General features: G+C 34.4%; 3 protein-coding genes across 6 annotated transcripts in view; 1 reads left to right on the forward strand and 2 right to left on the reverse strand.

Moving 5' to 3' along the window:
* Positions 1-832: 832 nt before the first annotated feature.
* Positions 833-4,565, reverse strand: Nopp140 (nucleolar and coiled-body phosphoprotein 1). 3 transcript variants are annotated; one of them, XM_072908955.1, is made up of 5 exons: positions 4,351-4,565; positions 2,318-3,841; positions 1,925-2,011; positions 1,100-1,693; positions 833-1,005 (listed from the first exon to the last, which is right to left on the reverse strand). In XM_072908955.1, exons 1-4 carry the CDS (start codon positions 4,441-4,443, stop codon positions 1,136-1,138), a joined length of 2,262 nt encoding a protein of 753 aa, XP_072765056.1. In that variant the 5' UTR covers positions 4,444-4,565; the 3' UTR covers positions 833-1,005; positions 1,100-1,135. The 3 variants fall into 3 exon arrangements, with proteins under 3 accessions (XP_072765056.1, XP_072765057.1, XP_072765058.1); XM_072908956.1 differs by lacking the exon at positions 1,925-2,011; XM_072908957.1 differs by lacking the exon at positions 1,100-1,693 and having other exon boundaries at positions 4,351-4,563.
* Positions 4,566-4,913: 348 nt separating this feature from the next.
* Mad2 (mitotic arrest deficient 2) lies at positions 4,914-6,258 on the forward strand. Its single transcript, XM_072909392.1, has 3 exons — positions 4,914-5,073; positions 5,149-5,511; positions 5,587-6,258. The coding sequence occupies exons 1-3, from the start codon at positions 5,001-5,003 to the stop codon at positions 5,784-5,786; spliced, it is 636 nt and encodes a 211-aa protein (XP_072765493.1). The 5' UTR covers positions 4,914-5,000; the 3' UTR covers positions 5,787-6,258.
* Positions 6,259-6,302: 44 nt separating this feature from the next.
* The window catches only part of Vn (membrane-bound neuregulin protein vein), a 337,235-nt gene continuing 328,890 nt past the window's right edge, over positions 6,303-14,647 (reverse strand). The window contains exons 8-9 of one of the 2 annotated variants that reach the window (XM_072909387.1): positions 13,560-13,766; positions 6,303-12,898 (exon numbers count right to left, since the gene is read on the reverse strand). The gene's annotated coding sequence lies outside the window, so the exon portion shown is untranslated. Of the gene's footprint in view, positions 12,899-13,559; positions 13,799-14,647 lie in introns of both variants that reach the window. The other variant, XM_072909388.1, reaches the window with a different exon arrangement.

Genomic DNA, 14,647 nt, shown 5'->3' on the forward strand with positions numbered 1-14,647 from the left:
AATATTTATGTTTTGATTCATTACTGTGTAGAAAATAAACATAAAAATCTATTGCCACCGAATATTTACTTACTTTAGGAAAAATGTATATATGCGTATATCAGTATTTATTTTATCATAAAAGTCTATTCTCACGATATTCTTAATTTTATGTAAATGTCATTAAGTCATTGTCAGGCTTTTAAACAATATAGTGCAAACAGATAGTGTACAAAAGTATTTTTCGAATATCAGCGCGCGCGAGAACATTAAATATGCAGCTTTATTAGATGTACATATACTACAATGAAACAGCACAATAAAATAAAAAGTGATGATTACGCAAAATTTTTCTGAAACTAAGAAAATTCAGTTCAATATGTAATAATAGACTAAAGACTGCTGTCTATAAAATTATCTAAATATATAACACAAATTCTTGGACTGATGAAATATTTTCAATACATATTTTAGTAAATGTTATGCCAATTTAAGTTTTATCGGTTCAACGTGAATTTAATCATTTATATGCTGTGCATGGACAATCTGTGTAATATAGTATTTTGTGTGTAATTCCTATAAATATATATACACATACATACATATACATAGACACACATACATATATAATCCAATATATATATGTATGTGTATATATAAAATATACATCCAATACAGTATATGTATATATAAAATAGGTGTCCGACTAAATGTTATATTATTTCAGAATTTTTCTCTAAAATTTGCAAAACAGCTGTCTTATACAATATCTCGATACAAATGTTTATGATCTAAGTCAAAATATTTACTTATCGTCTTACAGAGCTAAATATGATAGTAAAATAATACGAAATGTGAATGCATAATTGTTTAATCCTCGAATTTAATGGAATTAACATGTGTATCTATGCGCCCGCCACGGTAGTTGCCGCGTTTCTTCTTCAGTTTTTCATGTCGGAATAACTTGCCTCTTGTATGTTTCAAAACATCGTTAGCTCGTTCTCCCCATGATCCGCGTGCACCTTTCTGTCGAGCAAGAAAAACAAAAGGGTTATATGTATATCCTCGAAGTAAATTAAAATATATCTACTAATAAATGCAATTACGATTTATCTCTTACCTTTATGTACACAATCGCATCTTTATTAATTTATTATTAATCGTCGAAAGTTATCTTTTTATTTTGAGGAGGTGTCGTCATATCGATAGATTTATTCTTATTAAAACCACCTTTGTCGCCCTTAAAACCTCCTCTATCGCCACCCTCATTGTCTCCCCACGATTTCCTCGGCCTATCGTTTCCACCCCAAGATTTTCTACCATCGAAACCGCCTCTAAAACCACCACCACCACCGCCACCGCCACCGCCGCCACCGCCACCACGACCGCCCCTAAAGCCGCCACGACCGCCTCTAAAACCGCCCCTGAAACCACCATCCCTATCGTTACTGTTGCTCCAACGTCCACCCCTGTCGCCGCTGCCGCGATCGCCTCTGAAACCGCCGCGTTCGCCTCTGAAACCACCGCGATCTCCCTCGCCGCGTTCGCCTCTGAAACCACCGCGATCTCCTTCGCCGCGTTCGCCTCTGAAACCGCCGCGATCTCCCTCATCGCGTCCTCCCCGAAAACCACCTCTACTTCCCCTAAATCCACCCCTGAATCCACCTCGTCCCGAATCGAATTTTTTAAAACTATTATCATCTTCTTTCTCGTCCTAAAACAAAAGAGAGGAATAGGTCAATCTCGCCCCTTATACGTCTCATGAAAATATATTATTATAAAATAATTATCTGCTCTCTTCTAGCTTTTATTTGTTATAAATTGTAATATTTAAATAATTTTTTTTTTGGTGAATGCACGGAAACATAACCTCACGAGCATGGTCTCAAGCTTTCGTAAAAGGGGCGAGTGACCTGTGCCTCTCGGACGGTTTCCGAGCATTTACCTTTGCTTCGAAGGAATTGTTAGCCAATTTAGGATCCACTTTGACCTCGTCACTTCTTACACGTTGAAATATGGCATTTCTCTGTGGCTAAATACAAAATTATAAAAAACAAAGTGATAAGAGAGCGTTCTGTTGCTTGAAAACGTTTGTTACATAGACAAAGTAATAATATTAGAATATGTGTAACATGTGCCTGAAAGTTCATCGAACATGTTATGATAAAAATCTGAATATTAGACTTATTCAATATGCAAAGAATTCAGAATGCATTTATTATATATATATATATATATATATGTATTGATTAATTATCCTTTGTTCAATTTACTTATTAGTTCAATTACTCGATTAATGCTTTGAATCGCATTTTGTGTGTAAATATAATCAACATACCTTGTCTTCGTTCAAGCTACTGTTAGCTTTCATGAAGTTGCCAGAATTATTTTTTGTGAATTTTGCAGGCGTTCTTTCCTCACTTTCATTTGAGTGTTTCCTTTTTTGTGCTTTAGCTGGCGTCTGAACTTCTGTTTCGTCTTCTTTTTCGTTGCTGGAATCTGAATCAGAATCACTTGACGATTCCTTCTTAGTGATTACTTTTGCCGGTGTAGGTTTTGCGGCTGGTGCTTCGTCTGGTGAGTCGTCTGAATCTTCGCTGGAAGATTCCTGCTTCTTCGGTGTTTTGCTAGTGGCCGATTGCTTCGCGATTATTTGTGTCGCTGGTTTCTCATTCTCATCAGAATCATCATCCGAATCTTCGCTCGACGATTCTTTTTTCTTTATAGAACCAACTTTGCCGGTGGCTTTCTGCTTAACAGTTTTGCCTGTTGGTACCTTGATGGAATTTTCTACTTCACTGCTCTCTTCACTCGAGGAAGACTCTTTAGCAACACCTGCTGGTTTGTTAACAAGTTGCTCATCTTCACTATCGTCACTTGATGATTCTTGTTTTTTACCCTTTATCGGTTTCTGTTTCTGTGGTTGTGACTTTGATTTTGCAGTTACACCAACCTTTAGTGAAGATGTTTTATCAGGAGTGAGAGCCGACTTTTGCAATTGCACTTTTAATGGAGCTGCTTTTGGTGTCAGTGATTCAGCTTCATCCTCACTGCTATCTTCGCTTGAGGAAGATTCTTCTTTCTTAGCTTTCTTTGGCGGTGCTGGTTTCAAAAAAACTGGTTCTTTTTCTTCTTCACTACTATCGTCACTTGAAGATTCTTTCTTAGCAGATGGTTTTGCTGGTGTACTGACAGCTGTTTTTTTCGGCGTAGGCTCTTCTTCATCGCTACTATCGTCACTCGATGACGATGCCATTCCTGTTTCCATAATAATCAACTTTGCTGGTGTCAATTTAGTCTGTTTTTGTGGTTGCGTTTTCGGATTTACAACTGCTTTGATGGTTGGTTTAGCAGCTGACTTTTCATCTTCCGACGAATCACTAGATGAAGATTCTTGTTTTTTTAGAGAGAGTGTTGATGACTGTACTTGTTTACCTTTAGACTGTTTATTTTTATCATTTTGAGTACTTTTTGAATCTGCCTTTACAACAGATTTATTTTTATTTATTTTTGCTTGAACTGCTGATGTTTCTTCATCTGAACTTTCATCAGAGCTTTCTTTTTTCTGTGCAAGAGGTACTTTGACGTTTGCTTTTGCTTGTGATGTTTTTGGAGTTGGCGTTTCATCTTCACTAGAAGAGTCACCTGAGGAAGAGTCTGTTACTTTTTTAAGTGGCACCGTTTTAACCACAGATTCTTTACCATTGACTTGTTTAATTTTCAGTGTTTCTTCCTCACTTTCTGAGCTCGAATCTGAACTACTTTCCTTATTCTGTCCAACTATAGAGATCTTCTTATTGGAGTTTTTTTGAAAGAACCTAAATACTTCAAATATCGTTGGACATCCTTTTGAAAGACCAGGCTGAAAATCAATAAAGCAATTTATTTTTTATTATCCTGTTACAACTAAACATCTTAATTCTTAATAAGCTGATTATATTAATAATTTTTTTTCTCTTATGCTGTTCGTATTTATAATCAAATTATATTAAAAAAGCAAATGGAAAACAAAAGATCTTGCTTTTTTACTTAAAAGTTGATGCAAGTAAGAATTTCAATTTACGGATTTTATCTATGTTAGATATTAGAACAAAAGCAATTAAAGGAGTTAATATTCTAGAAAGCTCCGACTTTAATTTCAACTTGCGTCTCGACTGGTCCTGTAAGGCTATCGGAGGAAATCAAATTATGATCGTCGATTGCGCGCAATAACTGTGAAATTATAGCAGCATTACGACGAAATAATCGAAAGAGAAAGTGCGTTGCGTCCACGTGGTATTAATGAATGGCGGCACCGCGTGGTAATCGGCGTGGTATGACACACGGCGGTTCGCGGTTCGTGGTTCGTCATCCACGATCTCGATCACTTACCGCGTTTGTCTTCTTCTGAAAGACCTGCGCTAACGATACGTCCTTCTTCGTCAAATAGTCAAATATGAGCGCGCATAAGAATGAGTCCTCCATGTCGCCTATGATGCCAGAGAAGAATCGTCGATCGCAGCTTAATTCCTGTAGATTCGTAAAGCTCGTCCGTGGTCTGCACTCGTCTCTTCGTCACCTCTTCTCCTTTCTCGCATATAAAGTGCCGGCTTTTGCATTCGCGGCGCTTCTATCATTTAACCGTGGTTTGTATAGTGCCAATAGATAGGATTCTTCAATCGTGTTTGTACTTTTATGATCGCGCGTCATGAAAATGCGTCATAAAATATCGACCAATAGCGTGCTGAACGTGAAGAACCTGACGAACGTAACAACATGGCTTCATTACGCTATTGGTCGATTTTTCTAAATTTTTAAAATGTATAATAGAAAGTGATTGGCTACTGCGTTATTTCTCATGTGTTGAACTTTCTTGCGTGCGAGAATTATTCATTGGTTCTTTCAATAGTCGTTTTGGCGCGTTGGCGCCTGATTGGTCGAATCCGATCCGTTGAAACCCGGACATTTTTTTTGAAATTCACAAACCGGCACCGGCAGTTCCGAATTCGTGGCGAGAAAGTGTGATCCGATTTTCAAAAATTATGACGGAGACGCAGCAAAAAGCCAAATGTATTACCCTGAAAGGTTCCGCCGAATTAGTTACACAATATCTGCGTAAGTATAGTCTTATCGGTCAATCACAACGCAAAAGGTACTTATAACCTCTCTAATTATTGTTTCATTGTACAGTGTATGGAGTCAATAGTATACTCTACCAAAGAGGAATATATCCACCGGAGACGTTCCAACCCTCGGAACACTTTGGCCTATTCATCTTCACGTCCACGGACGAGAAGATCACGTCATTCCTAAATACTGTTCTGGGCCAGATCCAAGAGTGGCTCATTCAGCGTAAAATACACAAGATCACGCTTGTTGTAACAAATGTCAATACCAAGGAGGTGCTGGAAAAGTGGGACTTTAAAGTCGATTATGAGGATCAAAAGGCTAATGGAATCAATAGCAACGCCAAGGCTGAGTTGTCTGAAGTAAAGACAAAAGATGTAAAAACTATTCAAAAAGAAATACGTGAAGTTATTCGTCAAATTACAGGTAATGATTGAAGAAAAAAGATTTTAAGCAGATCTTTTTGTCGAATGTATCTTTTAATATGAAATATTCTTACAGGTACGGTAAGTTTCCTGCCACTCTTGGATTGTTTGTGCTCCTTTGACATACTTACGTATACAGTACCCGATTGTGACATCCCTAATCAATGGGACGAGACTCAGCCAGTTTTTATCGCAAATAGTCAAGAGGTACAACTTAGATCATTTTCAACTTCTATACATAAAATGGATACTGTAGTTAGTTACAAAAATACATGAGCCTACTTGTTTATTTTTTTATACGCAACAATTGTAAATACAAGCTCCATTTTATGTCATGTTTCAAACTATCAATCAACACTACCAAAGACTGCTTTTATTAATTGCTGTTAAATACGATTTGATTATTAGTGATTATTTCAAAGAAACAGCAGAATTTACATAACAGTAACAGCAATTCTTTTCTACAATATATTTGTAGTATTTTAATTAACAGGTCAATCATCTTCAATATATTTTTTGTAAACATTTTTTAAATATATTTAGAATATTAGGAAAAGGAAATAGTAACATTTATATTTAAGTAAACATTAAATTTTTAATTGGCATGTTAATTAAATACTAACAGTATAAGAATAATCTATATTTTAATTAATTTTTCTACTATTGTACTAATAAGCTTATTGAAATGAGTATTAAAACTCATTATTACACAACTTCTAATTTTAAAACTATGTTTTTGTATGAAAAAAGGAAATGTATAGCAATTATAGGAATAAGAAAGGAAATGGGGCATTGACAAGAATCTTGGCAGATTTTATTAAAACATAATTGACCATTACACTTAACACAGGAGTTACATTTGGTTACTTGGCAAAGCATGACAAATACGACTAGAATAAAGTATTTTCGCTTGCCGACGTTCCTTCATAATTTGTCTAACGTTATAGCATCTTCCAGCATAAAGCTTTTCTCACATGGAATCTCGATACTAATCTCAATCATTTCCTAAAATGATTCCTCGCGTACACTCCATTTTGGAGTCTAAAGCATTCTAAACGGAATCGCGCATAATTCAAACGTAATCCGGCGTCATGCTTTTTTAATTTAAGCAAATCGTATTTTACAAACGCATCCATACATAGACCTGAATGATTAACGTAACGTATTCAATCGTAATCTGCCTCGCTCGAACGGAAATCGGTAATAAAAATCATCTTGTGCCTTATACACGCTATTGTTCGTCCGCGATGCCCAATACTCGGTGCTTGATCTAATGACAAATCTAAATGAATGGAAGTTCAATTTCTTTTTATTTAAATAATTGGCGCGTGCTTTGAAGGTTTTATTTTTGTTGTGACACAATAAGTCTCATAAAGCTCAATTTATAATAAATGATTCCGAAACGTATTGTGAAACTTTTTTATAAACTGTTATGAAAAATATTCGAAAAATATTTTTGCAACATTTTGTGCAAATATTTAAGTAGGATAAATATTTCCTGTGTGTATCCGAGCGTAGATCATTGATATAATTGATATCTGTCACAATATTTCTGAATAAATATAATATATATCTAAATGGAAATTTATGTATAATATCTGTTTCGATTTATTATAATCGCGGAAATATTTTAATTTTTTAAATTTTGTATATTTTACATTGATCTGTAATTGTAATTTTATCGTTCATTTAGCATTGATAATTAAAGGTATTAAATATGTGAGAAGCTGAGTTTTTAACATAGAGAAAAAAAATGAATATTTCGAAAGACATATTTTTATTGCATTCTACTTATTAAGCGATCGTTATAATATGACGTTTCAAAGAATAGCCAATTATCATAGAATAAAAGAAAATATTGCTTCTCTCATTTATATTTGCCACATTACGAGCATATCTCGGTCTTGCCGAGATACGATCGAAGAAGATCGTATTTCGGGAAACATCGATGGCGATCTATACTTCTTTATTAGTAATTCGCCGTTACGTTTCCCTTACAATAATTTCGCTATTAACGTTAATACTTCGTGCTGCTAGAATTAGCCATATTAGTCCACGGTGCGTAGTCTGTTCGCTATAAAGGACTATCGCGGAACGCAATCGTTCGCTTCACATTACGTGTCACAACTCCTGTCCGCTTGGCTCGTCTTTGAGATATACGGTAACTTTTGAGAAAATAGCACACTTTCGAGCTTCGCATTCCAGATTGTAAAAAATATTCCAAACTTTCGATGCACTTTTATGAACATCTTAAATTTCAACGATCCATCTTTACAGATATTTTATGCGCGAATTACATTAATAAATTACATTAATAAATATTTTACTTATCTGAAATTTCATGGATATTACATTTTCGCAAGTCTCTTTTAACACAGCAATTGCAATAATATTTTTCGGCAATCAACCTGTCTTTTTGTTATTTTCTTTTATTTATTTTTTTTTTTTTTTTTTTTAACAAACACAAACATCAAAGATAACATTTGAGAAATTAGGAATGTTTGATTAATAGTATTTTACATTTTACATTTTGCAAGAGATGATTTAAGTTTCTAGCGTGGCGATATTTCACGTGAATATAACTGCATATAATTATGTGTTTGTAAAAGTTTTTTCCTACTCTCGAAATATTCCGTTTCTCTTCAAAAGCACGTGGTTTACGCCATAGACGGACATTACAGTCGTAATACTTTTCCGTACCCAAGCCATGCGCTCTTTAAATGCGCCTAGACTAGTTTTGCTCCGCATTCGTTTTTAGCTCACACACTGCAAAAGCTGCTGGAGATACGCTGCAGTTTTACAAACTCTTTATTTATCTCGTTTGTCTCCGCGATACCGTAAGAGCGTGATATGTCGGACAATTAGGAATAAATAAAATTCGCCAACTTGTGAATTATTTAAAGTTCTCTCATTTTCTATCTCTTGCGCGATATAAATTAGAGCAATAGAGATTGTTAGAAAAGTGGAAGAAAGTATTAGCGAAAAAATGATTGAACGTAGGGAAACAAAGTTTCAAATTATAATAAAAGTTAAAATTTTTTAAATTAATATTAGTCGAAATCAATTTTAAATTGTGATAAAATAATTTCGAATGTAATTTTTCAAGTGTAATTTTACCGTCAATATATTACCAATAATAATAATAATAATAATAATAATGAAAATATATTTGTTTAAATATGGGCAGTGCTATAAATATATATGCTTCAATTCTCTCTTATATTTATTCTGTCAATTTTGTTTCGCAATTTTCAATTCAAAGTTCAAATCGATTATATTTTGTTTGCTTGGTCGCGATAGATTCCTTTGTCACATTTTTACGGTAAAACGGAGCAACGCGGATCGCATCTTTAGTAACATTATGCGGTAATTCTTCATAAATACCGTAGAAACGTGTCTCTAGTAAAAACATTAAAAAATAAAGAACGCAAGAAACAATATACAATATTTTACATTAGCGCTTAGTATACCAATGATCGGGCGTCGTTTTCGCGAAACGGTGATTCGCAGCAATCAGGATTTGCGAAAGTTCGATCAAACCGTATTCAATTATATCGCGTCTTCTCTCAATACAATCGCAATTGCGCGATGGGCGGGAGATTTTTTCGACTGCAATTTCGATCGAGCACCCGTGCGTGAGAGAATAGGAATCAAGTAGCCATCGATAAAGTATTAATTGTCGGCTATACCATAATTACGATAAAGTAAACATTTCATCGGCGATTAATCAATCGCTGATACGATGGGCGTGCTGAACCACCGTTCCACGATTTCATCCACTTCCCGGATGGACCGGAAATCGATTCCTCTTATGTGTAAAATCGCGTTTGTTTCGCGACGCGCGAAAGCCCAGCGCGTAGCGTGCACAAAACGGCACGCTCCAATTGTCATTTTATTTATACACTTCTACTTAAGTTTACCTTGTAACTAACGCTATATCGATTTACGATCGTTTCTTTTTATGCATAAAATATCATAAAATACATTCTTTCTTTTGTTCACTATTCGTGGACTCGCCGTCTCGTCCCGATAATCGCCGCGTCCTCCAGCCGAGTTGCAATATTAAGCGAGCGAATCGAACAATTTTAAAATCATATTAGTTAAATGTATTGACAAATATATCAAGATGTAATTAATATAATATTTGATTTCCTATTTGGTATATTTTTTTTCGATTTATTGAAAAAAAAGGGCGAAGAGAATCACTTTATTTATTTAGAATCTCTCTTCACGTATTTTTAAATATCTAAAGATTTAGATTATAAATTATAAAGAGAGAAATAATATTTTTCCAATGAAGAGGAGTCTCTACTTTCACTCGTATTCATTTCCGCTGTCATAAAATTGAAACTCGCTCATTGACGTTGCGAAATATCGATCATTACGACGAGTCTCACGATGTACTCACGATGACTTTCATACAAATCGTTCGATAGGTACGAGCGACGAAACGAATTCAACGAAAAAGCACGGCGGCACTAGTAAGCTTGCACGGACATCATTCGCTACAACGATCTCTCTTTTTTTTTATATTCTTTTTCTCCTCGCTCGAGAATTCTTCTGGTTTATATAGCTAAAGTCGCAAAGTACTTTCCGCTTCTCATTGCGTGAGAACGGCTCGGAACACTCTGCTCGCTTGTTCGCCCAAAAAACTATCTATATATGTAACCGCGTAAGTTCCTAAGATGTAAAAAGTAAGCGCATACGTTTACTCTCGTCGATGGAAGTGTCAAACGTATCCATTTAATCGTTATTAATCGACTATTATTGTTAGTAATTTGCACAAAAATTTTTTAGCTTTATAGAGAATCTTTTTTTGCTGTAAATTTTCCCCAAGTATATTGTGTCATTTTGTATTATAATTTTAAAACAGTTCGATTTCGTATCGATAACTTTAAAATTTGTTAATGTATAATAAATAAATCTGTAATTATTATAATAATTTAACACTTTTTGTGCGTGTTTATTTTTATAAATTTGATATTTAACAGATTTAATAGAAAGTTTCTCAGATTAAAGATGATGTTTTTTTTCGGCGTATCAGAATGTTTTAATTTAATATCAGTACATATTGGAGTTATTTTTTAATATATATCTTTATTAAGTCTATTTCTTAAATTATTTTTAAATTTTTAATTTTTTATTTGACACGTGATATACTTTCATAAACGCACAAATTTTTAACTAACTATTTATTTATATAACGGACGTGTAATTATAATTAAAAGAATTTGTAGAATAGCCATTTATATTTGTCATTCGATTGCGATAAAAATGAAATTATAATATTTATTTTTCCTGGCAATGGAAAGCTACTTTTATGCCGAGGTTTATTATGAATTTTTCTTAATTAAATTCCATTTTGTTGTGAAAAATACATAGTGCAAAGGACATCATACAATTTTACTGTGTCATCTCTTATTCATCCTTTGCACTTCTCGTTTCATGCGCAGAAACAATTTGACATTTCGATCGTTTGAGAGTCGACGCATTGCGCTGCGGGCGCTTAAAAAGGGGGTACGAGGGTTACTTTGTACAACAGGGGCGTCCTGAACGCATCGTTGAGACTGGATTTTTTTTCGGCGAAATTTCTTCGGGAATCGCAGAGCGTCTTTTCGCGTCTTTAGCTAAGTCCTCTTTTAGCATACAAAACGATTGCGACGATATCTTCCGGGCTGTATAACGAATTTTTCGTTTTCTTATCGTTCTCTACGAGTAGTTTTAGTATCTTTACGATTTTACTGTATGTTCTTCAAAACTTGATTTACATTCGTATTTTAAATTCTAAAGTTAAGGAAAATAATTTATATCGCGGTAAAAATTAAGAAAATATGTTCAAAATAAATAGAAAATATAATTTACAAATATAACAAAAAAATCGAAATCTTTAGTGTTTTCTACTCACAACATGCGTTTGTAGAATATACTACTTATGAAACGCGAGATGTATATAATTCGAATAATAAATTAAAGGAAGAATATATAAGCGAAATTTAAATAAAGTGTTATATGAACATTTAAAGTAACATTAATAAGAGTTTTTTGTTAATGTTGAAAAAAAATTTGACATAAATGATAAAGAGATTAAAAAAAAACATATTTAATTAAAAAAAAAAAAAAAAAAAAACGTACAAACGTAAAAGTAGTAAAAAAAAGAGAAATATTTTTGCTTTTACGGAATAGTTGAAAATAATTGAATTGAAAATTTCTTTGAACACTAGATCGAACACGCGCATGCGTGTAATTAACGGTAGTAAGATTAGCTATCTCGTTTTGCATTATCGACCAAATTATCCAAGTTGCCTAGTTAAAATTTTGCCGCACCAGCTTATGTAATTGTAGGACGCTCCGCTAATTAAAGCGCCGCGTCCTGTTTGTAGAAGTTGAACGTCCCGCGTTACTCGTTACTTGGTGCCCGGAAGATATCGCGGTCCCTCCTGTGCGTAAAACTCTGATCCTGGAAATCCTATTACAGTACCCGGGATCATCCTCGTAGGTTCCCTTTTCCTGCGCAATCCCGTAAAATGATATCACGACATGACCGTGGTGGTACGTCGATCTGCACGTGCCCTATGGTATAGTTTTACGACGACTTTTCTCTCTTATTCCCCGCTTTCCCTGTACAAACCTCACAGGAAACGAGGCGATTCGAGATTCACTTTGTGATACACTTTTCCTTCTATCCCAACAGAAATCACAAGTGCGCTTTTACAATCGCAAATATTTCGACATTGACTTTAAATCGGCTTTACAACATAAAATAAATTATTTGTTAAGCTGTGAGTGTCATTTTTGTGAAAGAAAACGATTCGGAATCAATTTCTATATTTTTGTACATTTTCTAAAAATATTATCCCGATTGAAAAAGTAGTCCAGAAATACTCTCAAAAATTGCGATTAAAAATATTATTTATTAACTAGGAAATATTCTGTGAAGAATATTTCATCAATCGCATTAGTCAGATCTTATTAGAATAGTTTAGAATAATTTTATCAGCAACCGAGGAGAACTAATTTAGTAGAAAATAAATATACGGATATACTCTCAATGATTATAACGCCCATTTTCTTAATATAACGATTTAGTTTTTATACAATCAACGAGCTTATAACCATGTTGATTTGACGAGATAATAATGTCCCCGCGAGAACCAGATTTCAATCAGAGAACAATAAATTATAATAAATAAATGGCAGAGCACGTTGTTAATACTTTCTTTCACGTTCATAAGCTTCGCTTTCGTATCTCGTGATTCCTTCCCGTCGAACGGAGGGTCGAAGTTTTCTTGCAGATCAAGTGACGGGGTGCGTCGTTGGAAGTTTTCTAATCCCATTGGTGAAGGAGGCTGGAATTTTCTCCGGGCAACGTGCTGTTACGATGTGACAGTCTATAAGCAAACGATAAGAATTATTCAACGAACACTTTGTGAAATAAAAAAATCTTTAAAGTAAAAAAAAAAAACATTGTCTTAATTTTTCAAACTTTCGTCTATTGTCACGTCCATTTCTCATCCTATCTTTGATCCAGGAAAATAAATCCTTTTCTCATCCTATCTTTGATCCAGGAAAATAAATCCTTTTCTTATCTAAATTGTCTCATTACTCGTTAAAGCTCGTATATAGTTGCGTAATTTTTTGCTGAACTTTTTGTTCGAAAAATTAATAACAGACTTGGAAACGAAAAGGAAGAGTATAAACAATTATTATTGCTAAGTTTAATTAGTATTGTTTCTAATAAATATTATTATCAAAAGTAAAGGAAAAGCGAAAATTCGACAGCATTTTATTCAATTAAATCATCACGTTACCAAATCGTAAACGTGTAGAACGTTAGCGAAGAGAGGTAAGCTGGAGAAACTTGTTCGAAGCAGAATAAAGTATTCAAATTTTAACTCTCTTTTCTCGAAAAAAGTAGGATATACTTTGGCTCATGCCCTTTGCTCGGCGAATATCGATCGCGTGCTTTCTACTGCGAAGAAGAATACCGAACTTTTGGCCAACATTCTTCTTCAAACGAACTCGCAGTGCATCTCATGTTTCCGTTCTCACCTTTGTCGCGATCCAGGACGAGAACAGGATTCCGGGAGCGAGGATTGAAACTTTTCTTCTTCCGGATCTTTATCCCGCGAAAAAGAACGCTCAGCGCGATAGCTTTCGTCCAGGTTAACTCGCGAAACTTCGACTCACGGCGGTCCAGGATGCGGTATGCGCAAGGATGACGTTGGTCGGCGGCTCGCTTCATCCCCTGAGGCTCTTCTGTGACATCAAGCAGGGTGGCCAAATTATTCCTACGGCGCAAAAGGTACCGCTAATATATCATTAGCTTTTTCCGGCCTAATTAGCACAGACCTATTAAGCTTATCTTACGAGCATCAGGCTTTCTTCCAAAAGAAATTGTTAGATTAGAGGAAAGCGTTTACTTTCGCTAGGAATTAAGATTGCAATTAATTAAGATTGGATGATTCAGTTCGAATACAGACATTGTATTAGGCATTTACCCGCGATTATGGTGAAAATTAAACTAGAAATATATTTATTTAACATCGAAACGTTGATATTTTACTGTAAAATATAAATTTTTGAAATTTTTGATATGGGAAAATAAAAAAATTATTAGGAAAATAAATGTGCACTATAAATGAAAAGATCTTACTAATATATATAAAATTTTGGAATATAAGTATATAACGCTATTAGATTTAGTTATTATTAAAAAAAGGCTATGCGAAATCTTCCATTTTTAGTGACAATTTATCTTGCAAATAACACTTGTTTGGATTGATTTCGACGCACCCTTTAATTTTTCGCATCATGCTCTTTGAAAGAGATATAGTCTAATTTAGATTAGCGTAGTTAACGAGCCAATCTTAAAGAAGGATTAACTTTGGGAAACGATCCGGTTGTAAACTTTTAATTAACCGCTTTCGTAATTATTTAATTGAGAAAATCAAGTCTTTCTAATGACTTCTTTACTGTCTATTTCGATCATTCTTCTCTTATTTTCTTAAATATCTGTTCTTTCGAGCTCCCAAATTGTTGAAAATTGTTAAGGCACATTTGCGTTACAAGCAGTTAGAATTAGATAATAGATGACAGTCTGCGGACTCGGTTTTGTCAAGTACCTAACGATGATAATG

The sequence above is a fragment of the Anoplolepis gracilipes genome, chromosome 17 (genome assembly GCF_047496725.1).
Source record: "Anoplolepis gracilipes chromosome 17, ASM4749672v1, whole genome shotgun sequence".
Classification (NCBI taxonomy): Eukaryota; Metazoa; Arthropoda; class Insecta; order Hymenoptera; family Formicidae; genus Anoplolepis; species Anoplolepis gracilipes.